General features: G+C 42.9%; 1 protein-coding gene across 1 annotated transcript in view; it reads right to left on the bottom strand.

The window, feature by feature from the left end:
- The window catches only part of LOC145405092 (uncharacterized), a 244,275-nt gene that overhangs the window by 39,902 nt on the left and 180,386 nt on the right, over window positions 1-23,987 (bottom strand). Inside the window, exon 19 of the mRNA XM_080276605.1 lies at window positions 8,123-8,273. Coding sequence (XP_080132731.1) covers window positions 8,123-8,273 — 151 coding nt within the window. The remainder of the gene's footprint in view (window positions 1-8,122; window positions 8,274-23,987) is intronic.

Below are 23,987 nucleotides of genomic sequence, written 5' to 3'. Positions count from 1 at the left end.
TGGCCTCCTACTTCTTTATGATGGTGGAGACAGTCAATTGGGCCAGGTGGAGAGCTAAGGTGATAGAACACGCACCTTCGCCTTTGTTGTGCCACTTAAGGATGTCCAATTTCACCTCCAGTGACACAGTCTTACGTGCATGCTTCGTGGGAACATCACCAGCACCACCACTAGCAGGCAGCTTACCACCAAGACTAGGTGAACTAAGTGAGTAGGGATGGATCTCATTGACTTTATCCGTAAGAAAATATATATATTTTTTTTACTTATGAATTTTATTATGCCCAAGCCTTCCTGAAATTTTACTGTTATGCAATAAACTATTTATAGTGAGTAGGAATGGATCTCACTGACTTTGTCCAAAAGAAAATATATATTTTTTTCTTACTTATGAATAAGAAAATATATATATTTTTTTTACTTATGAATTTTATTATGTCCAAGCCTTCCTGAAATTTTATTGTTATGCAATAAATTATTTATAGTGGCATTTGAGAAAAGTAAGTGGCAAATGGGCTATTGCCACGAGTTAGGAACTGGTGAGGTGAAGCAAGTTGGTGGCCAAGATGCGATTCATGTATGAAAATATCTTCTTGAGTGTGTTACAAATGGCCTTGATGGAGTCAAAACCTTGCTAAAATTATACTTTGCTGTGCAGCAGACTGCTTATTGTTTTATATGAGAGAATAATGGCCAGACTTTTGTGAGAATCCCACACTTGTACAAGCATTTGTCCGGCATTTGATAATATTGTCCGGCCTCAGCCCATGTCCGAGAAATCTGAAATCCATGAAATAGGGTCCGCCAAATCAAAGGTTGAGTATATTTAACAAAACAGACTTACTGTGTGCCCTTTGCACTACTGCAAGTCATTGCAACCATGTCTGTTATGTCAATGGGAGTGTGACTAATGTTATTTCAATGGAAAAATGTTAGTGTGGCCTGGATACGAGTGGTACTGTATATACTGCAATGATATAGTCTACGTATTAATATATAATATCAGATACCCCAGGAAAATCGGTAACCGGGAATGTAAATTCCCCATGCATCTCGGTTAACTGGGATTGTACTGTACACTCAATCCTCGTAAATCGCGTGTTTATAAATCACGGATTCGTAAATCACGGCTAAGTGGCTGTCAGACCGCTGGCACCCTTAAATCGCTGTTAAGTCACGAAAATCGCGGACCTAGGCACCCAAGTAGGCCTTTTCCGAGGAGAATCGTAAACCGCGGCACTCAAATTGAAAATCACGACCCAACAACCAATCACCGAGTGTCCCTGGTGGCATATGTGCATACTAATGCCGCCATGTTGTTGTTGTTCTTGTCCCGCCAGTCCGCACACTACAGACCGTCGCCGTGGAGTATGAGAGCTAACTGCCTTTTTTGTGCAACTTTCCCCCGCCTCCTACTTGCCATGGCCCCTCCCGACCCCCCAATGAAGCGCTCTAAGCAGTATGGCGTCAAGAAGCTGCCACAGTTGTTGTACAGTCAATGTTTGGAGCTCATTCGTCATGTTGAGAGGGGAGAGAAGTTTTCAAAGCTGGTGAAAGAGTTTGGGAAAAACAAGTGCTGAGAAGTTCTAAGTTCTTCCCAACACCACCTCACTCCATTCATTTAAGCAATTTCGTCATAGGATTAAGGTGAGATCCCTTAACATTGCTTATTTCTATTAAATACATGCACTGAATATTCCTAAATTTGTATGTTTGTGTCTGATGGTGCCTAGATAGGTGTGGGTAGGGTGCTGTGGGGGGTGGTTGGCCAAAGTCCAATCCCAAATTCATTTTTCACATTGGAGTTGTTTATAAACCACGGAATTTGTAAATCGCGGCAGTGGTCCAGACCCAAATTGCCGCGATTTACGAGGATTGAGTGTATATATATATATATATATATATATATATATATATATATATATATATATATATATATATATATATATATATATATATATATATATATATATATAGATACTGTATATATATATATATATATATATATACACAGTATATATATATATATATATATATACACAGTATATATATATATATATATATATATATATATATATATATACACAGTATATATATATATATATATATATATCAGTTTACAATGCAGTAACACAGAGATTAGCCCAGCATGCTCTCCAATACAAGTTTCCCTAACTATCAACATCAAACTACATGCACAATACAAACTACAATTCCTTTTCCAAAATTAAAAAATCATGGCGCCACAACACACAGCCTCGGAGTCCCCAGGGGGGGGGGACCATAAACGTCCCCACCTTCCGCCCCTCTCCTGGTGACAACTCAAGCTGCCTGGAACCACTGTCTGACTCACTTCTTCATTTCTGCAACATTCATGGTCTTTCCTCCAACTTTCGCTCTGTTGAGCATCATCTCTCCTCCTCTAAACCTCATCTGCTTTTCCTGAGACTCAGCTGTCTGAGACAACTGACAGCAAACCCTTTTCTGTATCCTCCTACTTTCTCTATATTCATTTCAAAGAAAAAGGTGGCTGCTGTTTATATATACACAACAACTTATCTTGCTCTCGTGTTCCTGAACTTGGTTCTTCTGAATTCTCTACACTCTGGCTTCGGCTTTCCTGTCACCCTCTAACTAAATATATCTGCGCTGTTTACTTATCCCCTAATTCTATTGACTATCAAAAATTCTTCGACTATCTTACTTCTACGATGGAACACATTCTATCCATTTCTCCTTTCTCTGAAATCTCCATTCTAGGAGATTTCAATGTTCACCACCATCAATGTTCACCACCACCTTTGGCTCTCCTCTTCTTTCACAGATCCACCTGGTAAACAAGCCTACACCTTTTCTAACCTTAATGACCTAGAGCAGCTTGTACAGCACCCTACCCATATCCCTGACTGCCTTGGAGAGAGCTCCAACATACTTAACCTCTTCCTAACAACTAATCCTTCTGCTTACACTGTTAATCTTTTCTCTCCGTTGGGCTCCTCCAATCACAACCTTATCACCTTAACCTGTCCTATTGCTCCAGCATGGCCTGTGGACCCTCCAAAGAAATGTCGTCTGTGGCAAGTTGAAGCTGAGGACTGGGAGGCCCTCAGGCAGTTCTTCTTTGGTTTTCCCTGGAATGATTATTGCTTCCATGACCGGAAGCCATATGGGTGAGCCTTGCGTATTACGGAGGTTATTCTCTCAGGCATGGAAGCACACATTCCTTTCTCATATCCTTTGACAAATGCACGAAAGCCTTGGTTTAATCACGCTTGTTCTAATGCTGTCCACAACAAGGAGAGGACCTATAAAAGGTACCGGATCCAATCCACCCCTGAATCACATTTTTTATACGTTTCTGCCCGGAATCGTGCTTAATCTGTTCTTTGCTCTGCTAAAAATAATTTCATCCATACTATATGCTCTCAACTCTCCAACTCTAATTCTTCCCACTCCTTCTGGCACCTTGCCAAAAACCTTTCTAACAACTTTACCTCATCATCCTTCCCTCCTCTTTTCTACTCTGATGGCTCCGTAGCTATTTCTTCTACTGATAAAGCAAATCTCTTCGCTCAGACTTTCACCTCCAATTCCACCTTAGACGATCCCAGTGCTGTTCCTCCATCACTTCCCCCCTCTGACTTCCTCATGCCTGACATTAAAATTTCTTCAGCTGATGTATATTCTGCCATCACAGGCCTCAATACTAACAAGGCATATGGGCCTGATGGAGTCCCTCCTGTTGTTCTCAAGAACTGTACTTCTGTGCTTACACCCTGCCTAGGCAAACTCTTTTGCCTTTGTCTATCAACTTGTACCTTTCCTTCTTGCTGGAAGTTTGCTCTCATTCAGTCAGTCCCAAAGAAGGGTGGCCACTCCCAACCCTCTAACTATCGTCCAATTGCTTTAACACCCTGTATCTCAAAAGTTTTTGAGTCAATTCTTAATAGAAAAATTTTAAAGTATCTTTCCTATCGCAACCTTCTTTCTGATCGTCAGTATGGGTTCCGTCAGGGATGCTCCACTGGTGATCTTCTCACCTACCTTTCAGACTCCTGGTCCTCCTCCTTTCGGGACTTTGGCGAAAGCTTTGCCATTGCACTTGGCATCTCAAAGGCTTTCGATCGAGTCTGGCATAAATCTTTAATTTCCAAACTGTCCTCTTAAGGTTTCTATCCTTCTATCTGTGCCTTCATCTCTAGCTTCCTTTCTGGTCGTTCTATAGCCACTGTTGTAGACGGCCATCATTATTCTCCTCGATCTATCAACAGTGGTGTTCCTCAGGGATCTGTCCTATCACCAACTTTCTTCCATTTATTTATCAATTACCTTCTAAGCTGTACATCTAACCCTATCCACTCATACGCTAATGACTCCACCCTTCACCTTTCCATTCGGTTCCCGCATCGTCCATCTCAGCAATTACTTCAACAAACAAGGGATGAGGCTATGGCACACCTAATGTCTGACTTGGCTCATATCTTTGACTAGGGTAAAAATAATCTTGTTGTTTTTAACGCATCAAAGACTCAGTTTTTACACCTATCAACCCAACAAAATCTTCCACAAGTGTACCCACTAATGTTTAATAATATTCAGTTTAATCCTGCATTATCCCTGAACATGCTCGGGGTTTCATTTACTCGGGACTTGTCTTGGAAAGATCATACTACATGTCTTGTAAAATCTGCTGCTAAGAGATTAGGTGTGTTAAGCCGACTCCATTCCTTCTTTACCCCTGCACAATTGTTGACTCTATACAGGGGTTTTATCCGCCCCTGTGTGGAGTACAACTCTCATGCGTGGGGAGGCTCCCCACATACAGCTCTTCTCAATATGGTGGAGTCAAAGGCTTTTTGTCTCATTAACTCTCCTCATCTTACTGACTCCCTTCAACCTCTGTCTCTTCACCGCACTGTTGCATCTTTATCTTTTTTCTATCGCTACTTCAATGGTCACTGCTCCTCTGAACTGTCTGCATGCATTCCTCCACCTCTACAATGGGCGCGTACCACCTGTCTAGCAGCAAACTCTCATCCCTTTTCTGTCCAACTCTCTAATGCAGGAGTTAACTGTTACTCCCAGTCCTTCATTTATGCAACAGGTCAACTCTGGAACTGTCTCTCTCTGTCTGTATTTCCTGCTTCCTATGATCTCCAGTCTTTCAAATGCAGTGTGTCCAGGCATCTCGAAATGATCGGATCTTGAATTTGGCTCTCTCTTGTATTTTGTTTTTCTCTTGGAGGGAACAGTTATTGCGGGCTCGTGGCCTTTGGTTCCTTCTTCATCAAAAAAAAAAAAAAAAAAAAAAAAAAAAAAAAAAAAAAACTAGTACGCACCTATATGGGCGGCAGAGGATGTCGCATACTAGGAATTTACGTACTATGAATGCATAAACTTATGGGAAGAATTACATATGGGCGGCACCCCCCTTCATGGACAACCCTTGAGATGCCTTTCAGACCTAAGTATTGTACTATACAGGGAAACAACCTAAGACATATTACCTAAGATAAAGTAAACCTACAAGATTATGGCTTTACTAGGTAAATCAACAAGGATATGGCTTAAATAAACCAACAAGAATATGGCTGCTCACCTTTACCCGTTATCGCTTCTTGGGGGGGCAATGTCGCGTACTCGGCATAACCCCAGATTTGGGCCACTCTTTGCTACCAGTCTCGCTTACAAAGAGTTCCATACATGTACCAATAAAAAATACACTAAAATATAAAAAAAGAAAAGGTCCTCGTGTACAAGGGCGATCGCATACTCGGAACTTGCGTACTGTGGGGATGTACTGTATATGCACATATATATATGTATATATTTTTTCATCATGTTTTATGGGTTTTGATGAGAAGCTGATCTGCTGCACCATGGGGCACCTGATATGTAACTTAACATACGAGGTCTGTTCAGAAAATATCTGACCACAGACTCTGAAAAAATAAATAGCTAACCTGTTGAGCTTGGACGAATCCCCTTCAAAGCACGCCCCTTCTGACTTGACACACGTAGCCCAGCATTCTTCCACTGCCTGAAACATTTTTCACTGTCAGTTTTCGGTATCTCTTGCAGGTGTTTCGTTGCATTTGCCATGATCTTTCATCTCAAATCGGGAACCCTTCAACTGAGTTTTGAGCTTGGGGAATATCCAGAAGCTGCACAGAGCCTCGTCTGGTGAGCTGGGAGCCTACTGGGCCTGTGGGATGTTGTGCTTGGCCAAAAATTCCTGAACCAGTTGAGAAAAATGGGCAGGGGCATTGTCAAGGTGTAGTTATGAACTTGCCACTTTCCAAAGGTCTGGTCTCTTCTGTCAAACTGCATTACCAAAACAACGGATACTGTCGAGTTAGTAATGTTTGTTGACAATTTGAACTTCTGGTGCATATTTGTGATGCACAACACCACAGTAGCTGAAAAAAACTGTCAACGTGCGAATGCATTTCACCTTGCTGCAGACCTGTCGCACTTTTTTTGGCCAACGCAACCCTGCATGCTTCCACTGGGATGAGTGTGCTTTGGTTTCTGGGTAGCAGCTGAACACCCAAGTCTCATCTCCATTGATAACAGTCTTCAGAAAGTCTGGATTGCGATTTACACACTTAAACATGTCTTGTGCAAATTTCATCCGCAAAGCTTGTTGTTCATGTGAATGAAGCTTTGGAATGAATTTGGTGGCAACTTTTTGGATGCTCAAATCATCCACTAAAATTTTGTGTGTTTATCCATCGCTGATTCTAATTTCATTAGCAATTTCTCTGACAGTCAACTAACACTATCCTAAGACCATATCGCATACTTCCTTCACATTTTCAGCACTCCTGCTTGTTGACGGCCTCCCAGGGTGTGGAATGCTCTCAACTGACATTCAGCCATTTTTTTATGTGACTATTACTTTGTTTTACCCCCATGGCTTCATTCCCCAAAATTTGCTGGATCTTCCTGATAGTTTCAACTTGGGTATCACCAAGTTTTTGACAAAATTTGATGCAGTAACAGGGTTTGACTTTTTCAGTTATCATGACAAGTGTAAAGCACATGACAAGTGTAAAGCGCATGACCATGAACACAGGCTGTGACAGCCACTGAGTCACTCGTGGTGGTTGGCATTAATCATACATATGCGCGAAGGTCCAGCACTGTGCTACACAAAACCCCGCCCCTAGCCTCCAACCGGTTGGTGGGAAATAAAATGAGGTCAGATACTTTCTGAACAGACCTCGTATGATCAGTCCTTACCCAATACCACATGCATGGACTTTTGTGAAGGAGGCTTTTGGTTTACTGAGTAAGAAGTGTATGTGGAAATGCAGCATCAGTCCTCACCCAATACTACGAGTACATGCATGGACTTTTGTGAAGAAGGCTTTTAGAGTAACAAATAAGATGTGCATGTGGAAATGCTTTCTTGAAATGACACTGTTTGAGGGGATGAGTCTTTATTCATCATCATGGGAACCTCAAAAGGGTGAAAATACAGAAAAACATGTTGTTTGTACGAGCCCCAGGCTCATTGGGAGGTGAAGCCAATGGACTGCACAGACAAACCTTCATCACTGCCAACAAAATATCTTTAGGAGTTTTAGCTAAAGCTGCTCAATACCTGTAGTCCACAACCTTCCTTTTGAGAGATGGGTTGGGAGTTGAGGGGTGCTTATTTACTCAACAAGCTCTGCTGTCTAGGTATACTGGTGATACCATAGTAAGGTAGTACTTTCCAACACACATTTCAGGTTAAAATATAGCATCCATATAAATATCTACTCCCTGACTAGGATCAAATCCTTATGTAAGAGTCGTGGACAAGCATGCTTTGCACACAGCCACCCACGGTTCCTATTTATGAGTATTAGATTACACCCTATCTTTTTCTTAACTAAAAATAAAGAACACATTGTATTTAAAAATCTAAATACAGCCTAATGTTGTCTGTACTAAATAAGAAAAATGTGAGTTAAAACCAGCAAAAATATATGGATACATGAGTTGAAAGCATTAAACAAAAACAACCATGAATAAAATCAATGCATTACATCAAATCAATGTTTTGTACAGATTTTTCACATTGTTATGCAGTACCTTTTACATAAGAAAGCAGTACATGGAGCTGGCCTACCTTCACTGCGTGTAGGATGGAGGCGCTCGAGAGATGAGGAAGTTGGGTCCTCTTGGCTAGAAGCATGAGGTCTTGGAAGATGGCCAGGGAGACTGCTTGATCGCATGTTGCCATTCAGACGCTCTGTTCGCCAAGCTATGTATTCACTTACCTAACACCAAACAGTTATATATCAATGCAATTATTTTTGTCTTCATTATATCATTCTACTGTTAAAAAAAAAAAAAAAAAAAAAAAAAGTAGTAGTATCTGATTTCCCCCCCCAGTAATTCTGAAAAAAAAAAAAAAAAAAAAAAAAAAAAAAAAAAAAGACAACATTTTTTTATGTATGAAATATTCAGTATCCATGCTTTGCTTATAACCAGCCCTAGAGTTTTCAGTTTTCATTTGGAGATGGTGTTGACAAAATTATCAGCCAATTGAAAAAGAAAGAAAAACTGTATGGAATATAGCTTTATCATCTCATGACCAAGACAATTCCAGCATGTTATTCTAGCTACTGCCTGACAAGAGTACAGTAGGTACCCACAGTACGAGAGTATATGGGCGGCAGAGGACGGTGCGTACTAGGAATTCGTGTACTCAGAATAAATAAACTTATGGGAAAAATTACATATGGGCAGCACCCCCCCTTTCATGGGCAACCCTTGAGACTCCTTTCAGACCTAAGTACTGTAATGTACAGGGAAACTATCTAAGACATATTACCTAAGATAAAGTAAACTAACAAGATTATGGCCTTATTAAATCAACAAGGATATGGCTTAATTATACCAACAAGAATATGGCTGCTCACCTTAACCTAAGAGGACAACTGGCTTGATGGAGGTAAGAAGGGGTTTCAAGGAAGGATGAGGCACCTAGAGTGCATCTCCTGCATCATCCACCACACCACCCGACACACCAACTTCCTCACCACTCTCGTCACCATTACTTTCGACACTTTCACTACGTAATGCACTCCTCTTCATTCATAAACCCTTCAAAGTCTATTTCTGACACCTCAGACATCGCATCATCCTCTTGATCCTCCTCAGGATATGGCTCTTCTGATGCTGAAGGGGGTGATTCCTCACTTTCTTCAAGCTGAAGGTAACGGGGGATGAGAGTCTGCTTCCATCTGTTTACTTCCTGGTTGTTCTTGTCTGTGTAGTAGCAGAAGGTTCTGTTCAGTGAAGTCATCACCTCCACCACTCGCAACTGAGAACGTTCGATGTTCTTGAATTCTTGCTTGAATTTATCAAGGGCACACAGTACCCGGCTGATCTCCATCATGGACAAATCTTCACTCTCCATCACTGGTGTTGCTGGCTTTTCTGCTGCTATCTCCTGCTCTGCGTCGATCTCGTCCACTCGCTGCATGACTTCCTGGGGTTCCTGCTCCACTGCTGCTGAATGTAAGCCCCTGATCTCCTCCAGCATGATGACCTGAAACCCGGGCACAGCTTGTGCAGTTGTGAGAGTGGCTGCCTTGGCTGTGGCCAGGGACTGAAAGTTGCTTCCCGGTGCGATTTCACACAGGTGCAGTACAAGGAGGCGCCAAGCATGGTTAATTGTTACAGCTGTTATATCTGCCCAAGAGGACAACAGGAATGTGATGGCATCCTTGAGGTTGAATGACCGCCAAAAAGCCATAACAGTCTTATCAGGAGTTGAAGCTGGTGGTGCAGGTGCTGTGCATGGAGCGGGTGAAGCGGGTGGTGAGTCCAAACCATCCTCGGTGTCCATGATATCACTTCCAGCTGTGGCCAAGTCAAGACTTGCCTGCAGTTCCTCATAGCTGTCAGTCTTGCTGCGGAGACGGTTGTAGAGGCAATGGTGGTATAGCTGCTTTACCGTTGCAATTAACTCCTGGTTGGATGAGAGAGGTCATTCTGGGTGGCAAAAAAACAATCTTGTATCCCTTGCTGAGGTCTGCTGGCCAGGTTGGATGACTTGGGGCAATGTCGAGGACGAGGAGCACCTTGAAGGCGATGCCAAGTTCCTGGGATATAGCTTTGGCGTCAGGGATGAAGTGCCACAACAGCCACTCGGAAATGATGATGCTCGTCATCCGGCCATTGGAGTTGCTGTACCAGCACACCCCGCTATCATCCATGCAGCGAAGATTCTTGTAACATCTGGGATGTCCTGCCGTATGAACCACAACAGGCCACATCTTGTGTGAGCCAGATAAGTTCATGGAATACATGACCGTTACCTTGCTCTTGTCCATTTTTCTTCCCTGGGTCTGGCGCTGCTGCTTACTGATATAAGTAGACTTCGGCATAGCCTTGTAGTATAGGGCCATTTCATCTATGCTGTAAATTAGGTGCCTGCTGTAGCCACCCTTGTTGATTATCCCCTTCTGGATGGCCGGATAGTCCCTAGCTGCCACTTCATCCACAGATGCACACTCGCCAGTGAGGCAAATGTGACGTAGCCCCTTCCTCTTCAGGAACCGGCATAACCATCCCACGGAGGCTTTGAAGGGTTTTGTGACACCAAGCTTCACAGACGCAGCTTTGTAGAAAATCTTGGCCTGGTCCCTGATGTAACGCCCACTCAGTGGAACTCCTTCCTTCTCCTTCCTCAAGATGTATGTTGCCAGGTACCGCTCCATGAGAATTATTGCCTGGTTGGTCAGCCTGCTTCTCCCATCCAGTGCCGCCGTCCCATACGTCTTAACAGTCTTCTTTATGGCCTCCCTGTTCGCCCATATTGTTTGCACCGTTGACTCCACCAAGCCGAGTTCCTTCCCAATAGCAGTGTTACCCTTCCCACTCTCATCCGAATGACTTCCATCTTCATGGCATGGGTGATGCAATTCTTCCTTCTCGAGGGCAGGGCAGACATCCTGGCTCAAAAAACAATATCCTCAGAGTAGACGAGAATGTTGCTGGAACAGCGAGTGTACCCTCTGTGCACATGTGTTTCCTCTGCTGAGCCTTTCTCACCCCCCTTCAAGTGGCGCATTTGGGCATCACGTGATGAGTGCGCATCATCGACGTCACAAGGTGGCCGGAGCATGGACAACCGTTTTTCGCTTCTTGAGGTTGCAATGTCGCATACTTCGGGTAACCCCAGATTTGGGCCACTCTTCGCTGCCGTCTTGCTTACAATGAGGTTATTTCGCATACTATTTAAAAAAAAAAAAAAAAAAAAAAAAAAAAAAAAAAAAAAAAAAGGTCCGTGCACACAATGAGGATCGCGTCCTCTGAACTCGCGTACTGTGGGTACCTACTGTATTTAGCTAAGAGACACTCCCAGGAACCTAAGATCCAAGACACCCTAAAAGTAGCAGTACATTTGCTGACAAAAACACCACAAGGAAGGTTGCTGTATGCTATACAAGATTTTTTCTTTGAACTGTTAGTAGATGGACATACAGATTGAGAAAGAGAGAGAGAGAGAGAGAGAGAGAGAAAATCATTTAATAGGTAAACAGTGCTTGGGACTAATATCAGATACTTATCCTATATGCTCAACTATTATGCAATCCCCTGGTCATTCTCCTGATATGGACCTATTAACCCCTTATCCGCGGGGTGTCACTTTCGTGACACTTGGGAGCAAGGGATCATATCGCGGGGCGTCACTTTTGTGATTCTGTGTTATTTTGAATTCGACCGGGCTTTCAAGTGGTGGCTTGTATCATCTATCAGTACTGCCAATGTCCAACACTAGTCAGCACTCCTAATCTCATCTGTACTCCCATCCATTATTGACAATATAGCCATTTCTCCCCGTTCTTGACTCCCCTCCCTACCTTCCCTCCATCACCCTCTCCTCTCGCCTGCCCGGCCGTGCTGCGTTAAGTATATAAATCTTCCCCGGAATTTTCCACTGATTTCATCCATTGAAATATGCCCTATGCCCTATTCTTATACCAAATAATATATACAAAAAAGAAATAAGGTAAGTGATAGTGCCATACACCTGGAATTGGCTAATTATCACCTGACAACACCTCACATGCACTCGTTCGCTAATTTTCCCTGTTTATTTCCCCTTGAAATATGCTGTATAATCTATTCTCATAATAAAAATATATATAAGAAAGGAAGGGAGAAGCCTAAGTGATATTTACATTCACATGGAACTACCTAATTTATTATGTATTGTCTAGATTTCCTGCCAATCATTTCATAGCATATATATTAGCAGCTGTCACCACGCTGACATTGGCAGCATTGCACTCCCCCTAGGCCACCACAGTATTCAGTTTACTGTAGTCTTTCAAGGTGAAACCACGTTGGACTCGCGCCAGTCCAATTCTGCCGCTTTTTAGCCCCATGCAAAGGGCCCTGTGACCTCTACCCCCTACTAAAACCTCGTGTGGAAAAGGGTAAAGGGCTAAGTGACTGCTGTGGAACATGAACTGGCTAATTTATCAATGAAAATGATGGACAGTGACTACGATCTTTCCGGTGACTAAAACAGTGCAAGTGAAAATGTAAATACAGTAATGTGTAAACAGCAAGTGAAAGCAATGAATGTAAATATAAGTGAACAGTGGAAAATAGTTTTATAAGTTACTGCAAGTGACAGTGCATAACACAGTGTAAATAAAACAGAAATGTAAATAATGTAAATAAAATAGAGACTGTAACTAGAAATGTAAATCAGTAGTAATATAAGAATACGAGTATATATACTAGGAGCAATGAAAGTGAAAGTTTCACTCTAGCATGTATGAATACTATGAGTTATGAAAGTGGAAGTGAAAGTGACAGATTCACTCTCAACGTAAGTATACAGGACGAGAAAGTGAATGCTACTTATTTTACAGAAAGAGAAATTGAATGCCTACAGTGACAATAAACTACTATTACTGAAGGAAACTTACTGATAAAGACTGCAGCTATATATAAGTGTTATATAGTAATAGAAATGTAAAGTGTGAGTGTTTTTATGAATAATAAATGACAGAACACCAGCGGCGAACGAGCGCAAGTGGGAAGGTCATACGTGCTCATAATTTTCATTGCTTTCACAGTTTTTTTTTTTCTTTGGAGTAGGGATTCCAAACTATTTGAAAATCATAGAATAGTGTTTCTAGTGATAATATCAGGCTGTGGTAATCATATTACGGGTTGTCGGGAAGTGTAAAGTGGAGACTACGTTACCCAACTTCAGAGATCTCCACAAGTCCTACGGTACTCGACGAAGGCTCAACAAACATCCCAGGAGAAAGCTGAAGGTATGTGCCATACGCATATGTAATCTTAATATTCTAGGACTAATAACTGATTTTTGGCAAATATTTTTAGAGAGTCTGTCGGAGTGCGAATATGCCCGCGAGACATGCAAGTCAAGCCAAAACAACCCCGCGGTTTAGGGGTTAAGCAAAGCAGTGAGAAATTAAAATATGAAAGTATTGTAGATATTGCATGAGGAAAATGCAACTGATATTTTCATTATAAGTGACAAAAAAAACTGAAGGATGGGTTTTCAAAACATGATATGCAGGTGCCAGGGTGGAATCATGATAAAAGTTTATCACTGTTGTAAAACATATATATATATATATATATATATATATATATATATAAAAATAATAATAATTTGGTTTTACGCCAGGTATCCCCGATGGGCTAAAGCGTTGCCCCTGGGTAGAGGACTTTGGAATGGAGCATGTAGCATTTTATGACCGGATGCCCTTCCTGATGTCTACCAATGACCCTTGGGTGGATTCGATCCTCCGACCCTTCGGTCTGAGCGGAGCGCTCTAACCCACTGAGCCACGGCTGCTACATATACAGTATATATATATATATATATACAGTATATATATATATATATATATATATATCCTGTGCTTGCCCTCCTCCTCTCGTCATATTTCTCCCATCTTTCCTGTCACTTCTTATAGCTTTTCTTTCCTTTACAGGTGGCTTTACATTGAGTGACAAGCAAAATGGTTTCCTGTAAGCCAAGAAACCATTTACAGTGCTGGGTGATAACCATATAACCAAACCATTTTTTTTTTTTTATGTGTCCGACTCTGGGCATAGGCTTCACAGCCTGCTATCAAGATCCAGCAATACCCCTACATACCATACACCTCTACATGTCACCACTTCGGCATTAACACCCATCGTCCATATTGAATACATGCTAGGGCTGTCTCATACAGGAATGGTGTGTTGGTGTTAGTGGAGGTATTTTTACGACATGTTGGCGGGTCTTCTGGTAGATCAGTAAAGCCTGATTTAATGAAATTCAAATCCTTAAACTGTTCCCTGCCCCAGTCAGGATTTGAACCTGGGTCCGTTAGAACTGCAGGCCACCTCTCTACCGATTGAGCCACCCTCCCTATGCGTCAACAAGTGGGTTGGTGGAGGGTTAGTATCCCCTCCCCTTAACCCTTTAACCGCGGGAATTGTTTTGCCCCAACTGGCCTCTCCCGCAGGGGTTCCAGCCAAAATGTAAACAAATTTTGAGTCTTTATAACTCTGCACACAATAAATCTAGAGCGAAAAATAAGGTACCATTAGAAAGTACTAACCTTCGGCTTTGCAATGATGTAGGTTTCATGATTTCGTTGACTATCACTGGATGGGCAGTGCCGTTAGAAGTGAGCGATCTAAAATCACTATTTTTCGCTCACACACCATTACCTTCGCTCACACACCATTTCCAAATGCCAACCTCATTCTGATAATAATACTATAAACATATATGAACACTGCACATACGATAAACACCCACTCTGTGTTCACTGAGGCAGGTAAAAGGCACTGTAATTGCCCGCACTTCACTGCCACATCAGCGATGTTGTAATCACTATTTTTCGCTCACACACCATTACCAAATGCCAACCTCATTCTGATAATAATACTATAAACATATATGAACACTGCACATACGATAAACACCCACTCTGTGTTCACTGAGGCAGGTAAAAGGCACTGTAATTGCCCGCACTTCACTGCCACATCAGCAGTGTTGTAATCACTATTTTTCGCTCACACACCATTACCAAATGCCAACCTCATTCTGATAATAATACTATAAACATATATGAACACTGCACATACGATAAACACCCACTCTGTGTTCACTGAGGCAGGTAAAAGGCACTGTAATTGCCTGCACTTCACTGCCACATCAGCAGTGTTGTCACTCACACAGCTGGACAGATACTGATGCGTGTTGGTCAGGGGTGGGGTGGGGGGCCCGGCGGGTGGGAGGAGGGAGCTGGAGGTTGGCTGGAGTGAAAGAACTTAATAGCTACTCTCCCTTGAAACAACTGGCACACGGAAAAAATGCGGGGTATTCAAAATATACACAAACATTCGAGAATGACACCCGCGGTTTGGTCCAGTTTTTGCAATGTCATTCTGGGATGACACCCGCGGTTAAAGGGTTAAAACAAATAACTCAAAAAGTCAAATGGCCACCCCTTATGGGATTATGGGATCTGGGAATAGATAGATAATACCTATCATTCTTCAATGCAGTGTATCAGTTAAACAGAAATTAGCATTGGTTTAAATGGTACATGATACACTGTAATTTGCAGGTCTCTTCCAAGTTTAATGCCTGAGAAGCCAAGCACCCTTTGGCATGCTTACAACAGACTCCCTGACTACTTAACTGCTCTGACAGAGAAGAAAATCTCATTGATGTAGAAGAAACATCAGCCAGGCACTAAGAAACTCTTTGGCCTGGCCCTCCTCTCAGTCTTCAAAAGGTAATGAAGAGTTCAATGCATTGGGCACAACAGTTTTGAGCTTCTTCACTGCTGAGTACCCTACCTATGAAGTCTAGTTGCACTTGCTCTTTTTTCAACCCTTATTTCTATGTTCACTCATTGGTTGCTAGTAAGAGCTTGTCCTGTCTTTGACCTCTTCTTTGTGGTCCTTTTGGATGCTTTTTGACTGAAGAAATGCAAGTACTGGTACCACTTTGTCACAAGCATGTCTTCCCAGGTGGCCTGCGGTCCTACCTGACCCAGGTTCAAATCCTCGCTGGGGCAGGGAACAGTTTAAGGATTTGAATTGAATAAAACAGACTTTACTGATCTACCAGAAGACCCACGAACATGTCGTAAAAATACCCCCGCTAATACCAATACACCAGTCCTGTATGAGACAGCCCTAGCATGTATTCAATATGGACGGTGGGTGTTAGCATCGAAGTGGTGACATGTTGAGGTGTATAGTATGAAGGAGGACTACTGGGCCTTGGAAGCAGGCTGTGAAGCCTATGCCCACAGTCGGATACACACACACACACACACACACACACACAAAAAGGCACTTCTTTCCTTTCTTCTTCTCTTCTTCCTTTGTATATTTCCTTTTATCTCCCTGTTTTTCCTTTTTTCTTTCAGACTGTCCCAATGAAGAGTGATCATTCTTAACCTTTTATCACTCAAATGCTTTACTCTCTTGAGCCTGCAAATTCATTGAGCCTATCCTCAAAAGAAAGATTCTGAAGTAACTGTCTTATCATAGCTTTCTGAGAGTTATAAATTCCATTCACTCACTCAATGTAGTGCTGCTCTCAGGTGCCTGCCCTTTCCTCTCTTCCTTCTTTCCATCCTTCCTCTTCTGTCTTTCTTTCCTTCACTCTTTCCTCTTCTTTCTGTTTACAAGTGACTCTACACTGAGTGACAAGCCAAATGGTTTCCTGTACACCAAGAAACCATTTACCATGCTGGGTGGTAACCATATAACCAAATTATGGCGCCTGACGGTTTAGTGGACAAATAAGGTGCTTCAATAAGATTAGGCCGGTGCAGGTGTATATCTAAGGAGTGGTTGGGGTTTACTGCTCACGTAATGCCACTCAGGGATGAGTAAGGCTGGTCACTCTCATCTTAAATGTCAGGACCAACTTGCCTAGCCCCGGATTCCTACACTCCTCATGGGGCAACACTGGATTAGATGATGATGACGATAATGATGATGATGATGAATATACATTCCATCAGGAATGGCTCACTAACAATCTTCTTACATTTTCTTTCAGAGTTTTGGTTATTCTCCTTTCATGAACCTGGCAAAGCTTTTGCCACCTGACATCTTAGAGGCTTTCAAATGAGTCTGGCACAAATCCTTAAATTTGTGCCATCTTTACATTTGATCCCATGCTAAGGGATCTTTGTTTGCAGTATGTGTTAGGAGTGTAATGCTATATGGTAGTAAGAACTAGGCAGTAAAGGAAGAGGATATTCATAGGCTCAAACATACAGAAATGACAATGATTAGATGGATATGTAATGTGTCCTTGAATGCAGGGCCTGGGGGGTCTAGGATTACGATTGAAGAGTTGAGAGGAAGGATGGGACTGGAGTGTACTGGTGTTGTGATGAGGAAAGGTAGACTCATATGGTTTGGGCATGTTAAATGAAAGGAGGATGACAACTGTGTGCAAAAGGTGAAAAGTGTGAACATCAGGGGTAGGGCTGCAAAAGGCAGAGTGATAAAGACCTGGGACAAGATCATAGAGTGTGACCTCAGGGATAAGGAACTGAATAGGGGAAATGCTAGAGATTAAGCAGTGTGAAAAGCTGGCATGCAAGCATACTGGAGCCTTATATAAACAATACACTGATACGATACTACCCTCTTACGGTTTCTATTCTTGCCTTCATATCCAAACCTCCCTCTTACAGTTTTTATCTTTGCCTTCATCTCCAACTATCTTCAGACAGATTCTATCTTACCTCTGTGTTACTCTCCAAACTACCCTTTTGCAGTTTCTATTTTATCTATGCCTTCCTCTCAATTTCCTTTCTGATCACCCTATAACTGCTGCTGTAGACAGCCACTGCTCATCTACAGCTGTCCTTGGTAATGTTCCTCTTGGGTCTGTCCTTTCAAAAACTCTCTTCTTATTCCTCAATGGCTTCTTGAACTGCGCATCTAGCCCTATCTACTCAGAGGCTGATGAATCCATCGTTTTCTACCCACTTCTCACTGCATCTATCACAGCAACTTCAATAACCAGAGGATGAAGCTTGGATATACCTGATTTCTGACTTCTCTTATTTCTGACTCAGTGAAGAAACCACATTACTTTAATGCATTATAAAATTAATTCACCTATCTTTCAGCCTGTGATAATTTTCCACATGAATATCCCTAAGCTTTCAACAGCAGACAACTAGTCCATCATCTCTCAATTTCCCCAGCATTTCTCTCCCTCTCGATCATAGTACTTCTCTTGCAAAATCCACATCCCAGAGATCATGTGTGCTGAACCAACTCCATACTTTATTCAACTCTTTGCAGCTGCTATCTTTATACAAGGGCCTTATCTGTCCCTGTGTAGATCTCAGCTCGTATGTGTACTTGTGTGCCAAGGATGCGGTTGGGGGGACCTCACCACAAACAAATCTTCTAGAGGATGGAATGAAATGAATTTCACAGAATCTCATAAGACACGTCATTGTTGCAGTTGTTTAATCCCAGTCTATCTAAGCAGGCAGACCTGTCAACCACAGGTCAGCAACTGCCTGTGGGGTTGTCCTATAGCTTTCCTACACTGCTGATGCTGTGTCTGCATCTCAGTTTGCCATGTGTTGTGTAGTGCTCCATTATATGTGTTACATTGTGTGGCCCTAATCTACAAGCTGGGCATAGGTTATCTGTGATTCCAGCCAACCCAATTCTAAGCAGGTAGATGAGGAAGGCTGAGTGATTTCCTACTCCAAGCCTAGCTAAGTGAACTCTATCATTTCTATTTAAGGACAGCTCCAATGAGTGGATGTCAGGAGGGGGGGGCTGTAGTATAGTGTTGTGATAAAAGTGTTGTATTGCCCTGTGTGTGAAGTGAGCATTTATGTGTTTTTTGATTGCCAGTGATGGAATATGTGTAGGTGGGATATTGCTGAAGAAGGTTTGATAATGTTTGTATTGTGACTGTTTTATGTGCCTAAGTGTGCTGCATGTCTCTGTTAACTAATGGCAGGTGTTGTGCACTGAACAGGCTAATGCATAGTTTTGTGTGCCCCTCATATCAAGGTAGTGTCTGACAGAGGTTTTAGGAAGGGAAGACGTTTTAAGATCAGATATTCATTCTCAGATCTTTAGTGGAAAAGTTTCTAGAGACGGGAAAGAAGTTATATAAGGCCTTCATGGATCTGGAGAAAGCATATGACAGAGTGGATAGGCAAGGATTGTGGAAAGTATTAAGAATATATGGAGTTGATGGGAAATTGTTGAATGCTGTGAAGAGTATGTATGAGGGTGCTAAGGCTGCAAAGTCATGTGGACGGTGAACTCAATGAATTTTTCTGTATGAAGGTTGGATTGAAACAGGGATGTGTCATGTCTCCATGGTTGTTCAATCTGTATATGGATTGGGTTATAAAAGAGATACAAGGTAGGGCAGTGGATGTTGGAGCGGCCCTAATGAGAGAGGGCAGTGTTGGGAAACTCCCTGTACTGTTGTTTGCAGATGATACTGTGTTGTTAACCCATCCCGTCCGGGTGACATGTATACATGTCCTCCCGGGGCCGTCCAGGGGTCATGTATACATGATCTAGTAATTCATACCATTGACTGAATATTCAGCTGATTATTTTCACCACCCACACCCATTGGCAACCCTTCTGCACACATCCCTGTCATGCTCCAGTTGCCTGCATACCTCCATGATGGATAGACCTATGCAAATCCATATTTCTGTGTCCGAACCCTCGGCCGACCACCCGCGCCCACCGACTTCAACACCAATGAAGTCCAAAGGCCCTTGGAGGAAAGGCCTAAGTGACAGTGTGATAGGGAGGGAGTTTGACATTCTATTATCACCGACTGTGAGTGGGAAAAGTGTCTCCTCCTCTGAGGAACCAGATTTAGCGATGCTGTGTATGGAAAAATACACATCAGAGGAGGAAAGTGACTGTGAATTCTCCACTGTGTGGTAATATTTTACGTTTGCAAGATCATCAGCCTTTTCTGATGATGATCAGATTTAGTTGATGATCTTGCAGAGGGTGATATATGCACAGTGGAGAAAGTGGCGGGGGAGGCAGAGAGTGAAGAAAGCAAGGAGGCTGGGGGGAGGAGAAATTGCCGCAGGCTGAGCCGCTGGCATGAAAGTGGCCTAGGGTGGATTTTCCACCCATACACCATCACCACCACCTTCACCCACACGGCCTGCATCACTTTATTCATCACCACGTGCCTCATCATGCCTGCCTGCATCATTCCAGGCCTCACCACATGCCTCACCACACTGACCTGCCTCACCACACCGACCTGCCTCACTTCAGGCCTCACCATGTAGGCCTGCATCACAACAGGCCTCACCATGCTGGCCTGCATCACAACAGGCTTCACCATGCCGGCCTGCATCACTATGGGCCTCACCACGTGTCTCACCTAGCCGGCCTGCCTCACCACGTGGCATTTCACCTCAACATGGCCCATCTGGTTATGTTGGTGCAGGTGCACGCCAGCAGGCACGTGCCCACCGACGCCGTTCACCAACGCCATCACCACCATGATCACCGTCACCAGTATCATTACCTGCCTCACTCTAGTGGTGAGTCAGCGGAATCACCACCACGTCACCATGCTAGGGGCCGTGGCAGGGCACAGGGCAGGCCACGTGCATGGCAGACATGACAGGTGCCAAGGACAGGTAGGTTAGAAACCTTTGTGTGGGAGGAAGGGACGGGGTTTCAGTCAGAAGTACCTGTACGACACAAACGCAAGTATGAAGCCAGAATTTCCCTGCAACAGAGCTTCTTCTGCAGTGGACTTCTTCCTTGCTTTTTTCACAACAGCAGTGGTGGTCACTGTGAAAGAAGTGAACAGTTTCAGGGATTTTTGCTGCAACTGGGCTAAAACCTCGCACCTGAGAGAGAGTGTGAAAATGAAGGAATGGACTGCAACGAGTGTTAGCGAAATGTATGTTTGGCTAGCACTGACAATGTTGATGCCTCATGTCGGAAAACATAACATACACGATTTTTGGCTCATGGACGATATTGCTGCAACACCTGCATTCGGTAAGTATATGCCATGTGACCGATATCTTGACATCCTGAGGTACTTGCAATTTTCCACGAATATTGGCCCACATCCGAACGATAGGCTGTGGAAAATTTGCTCGATTCTGGAGATGATGATGGAAAAATTTCAATCTTTTTTCAGGCCATTTCAGAAGGTTGTTATTAACGAGTTGCTTGTTTTGTTCAGGGGACGTCTTACCTTCATTCTGTACATTCCATCAAAGAGACACCATTTCAGAATAAAGTTCTTTGTATTGTGTGATTGCAAGACTGGGTACACGCTTGATTTCATTGTGCAAACAGCGAGTGATGCGGTCTTGTCGAAGGACGATCCCCATGGTTTCTCTGGCTCTGTGGTCAAGAAACTAATGGTCAGGTACTTCAGTGGCAACCACATCCTTTACACTGATAATTATTACACGGCACCAAGTCTTGCAAAGTACCTGCAAGAACACCAAATTGGATCGTGTGGCACTGTCTGTGAAAAGAGGAAACATTGGCCATCCTCTCCCAAAGGCACCATGTAGGGGGAGTGCAGGACCTTGCAATCAGGTAAACTCCTGGCAATTCACTGGCATGATAAGAGAAAGGTGAATGTCCTCTCCACAGTCCATGAAGGTACGCTGATTGACACAGGCAAGGTTGATAGAAGAACAAGGCAGCAAGTCTTCAAGCCTGATGCTGTTATCGACTATAATATGAACATATGACTCGTTGATAAATCAGATATGCATATCGGCACGATCGACTGTCTGAGGTGTTGTAAGTGGTATAAGAAGGCATTTCTACATGTACTGGGCATCTGTGTACTGAATGCCTTCATTCTGTACAAGGATGTTACACAGACCAGCATATCTCTCAGAAAGTTTGAGAAGGATGTAATTTACTGCCTTCTGGAGAGGTATGGACAGGTAAATCCTTCCGTGAAACGTAGGCACAGTGTACAGCAACTGCCTGACCACCTGTAGTGCAGGGACTACCTCAGCAGGCATTTCATGGAAATACTACCTAGCACACCTGCAGGCAAAGAAGCCTTCTGACGTTGCTATGTTTGTGCCAATTCATCACGCCGACCACAGCAACGGCATATGACAAGATGGTGGTATGCTGAATGTAAGATGGCACTGTGTACTGACTGTTTCTTTGATTTCCACACAAAGACCGAGTGGTAGGAGTCTGGGTATTATGAATATGTTAATTTTGTACATACCGGTATGTTGTTTTTTGTTGAAATAGAAAATATGATTTCACTGCTCTGCGTATATTTATGTGAATAATGGAGGCAGAAAGTATGTTTCATTATAAACTCTCAGTCTTATTTTATTTGGAAAACATTTGTTTATACATATTTCTTATGATGAAAAAGTATAACTCAAAGGAATGAGAAAGTCCTAGTGTTATTTCCGTTTGTGGGCAGTACAAAAAAGACTACCGGTACCTGGATCACATTTCTGTTTTTGTATTAGTACTTGTAGCGGTAGTAGTAGTGGTAGTAGGTGTTGTAGGTGTGGTAGTAAGAGTAGTAGATGTGGTAGTTGTAACAGTAGTAGTTGTGGTAGTGGTAGCAGTACTTGTAGTAGTGGTGGTTGTAGTATTACTAGTAGTTGTATTTGTACTTCCAGTAGTAATAGTATTATTTCTAGGATTTGCAATTCTCAGACTTATGCCAGAATCGAGCAACAATCCTAGCCAAACATACATTTCCGTGTGTGTGTGTGTATTTACCTATTTGTATTTACCTATTTGTAGTATACAGGAATTGAGTAATGCTCGTGTTGTTCTGTAACCATAACCACATTTATCTAGTCTACTTTTACACACACGAATGTTTTTTACCTGCACCACCTATTCGTCTAAGTCGTTCCAAATACTTATGTATTTACCTGACATACCTAATTGTGATATACAGGAAATGAGCTACGCACGTGGGATCTCGTCTCTGTTTCTCTATCAGTCTATAGCCCGACATCATAATCCCACAAAGGGTGGCTGCAGACAAAATGCCTCCAAGTTGCTCTGTCACCCACCATTCGAATACCCTCTCCCCAACTCACTCCCCCCTCCCGCATATACCTCTCAACTTCATCCCTCCACCTCATCCTCGGTCTACCCCTCCCTCTCCCTCGCTCCACCTCACCTACATACACCCTCTTAGTCAGTCTTTCATTCTCCATTCTCTCCACATGTCCAAACCACCTCAGTGTATTTCTCCTAATCTTCTCAACCACATCCACATCCACCCCACAACGTTCCTTCACTTCTTCATTCGTCAACCTGTCCCTCCATGTCACTCCACATGCTCCTCTCAAGTAACTCATTTCCACTGCTATCACTCTTGAATTGTTCCCCTCTTGCAAGGTCCACGCCTCACTTCCATACGTCAGGGTAGGGATCACAATACTATCATGCAGGGACTTCTTAACTTCTATACTCACCTCCCTATTTCTCATCACTGCTTTCAGTGAACCAACAACCTTCCTTCCCTGATGTATCCTTTCACGCACTTCATCCCCCAAAGTTCCACCCTTACTCATCATACTACCCAAGTACTTGAATGCACTCACATTCTCCATATCCTCACCATCCAACCTCACTGTACATTCAGTGACTTCATTCCTCTCAAACACCATAACTTTACTCTTGTTTATATTAACTTTCACATTCCTCTTCCTTCACACTGTCCCAAACTCATTCACCAAATCTTGCAACTCCCATTCATCTTCACTCAACAATACTGTATCATCAGCAAATAGCAACACCGGAATCTTCCAAATCTCACCCTCATTCATTAGAGCCACCCCCACATCCACTGCCCTACCTTGCACCTCCTTTACAACCCCATCCATGTATATATTAAACAGCCAAGGAGACATCACACAACCCTGTTTCACCACAATGAGATCAAAGAA

The sequence above is a fragment of the Coenobita brevimanus genome, chromosome 65 (assembly GCF_032717465.1).
Source record: "Coenobita brevimanus isolate Jiangsu-jjx chromosome 65, ASM3271746v2, whole genome shotgun sequence".
Taxonomy (NCBI): Eukaryota; Metazoa; Arthropoda; class Malacostraca; order Decapoda; family Coenobitidae; genus Coenobita; species Coenobita brevimanus.
This window is presented reverse-complemented; position numbering and strand designations above follow the sequence as displayed.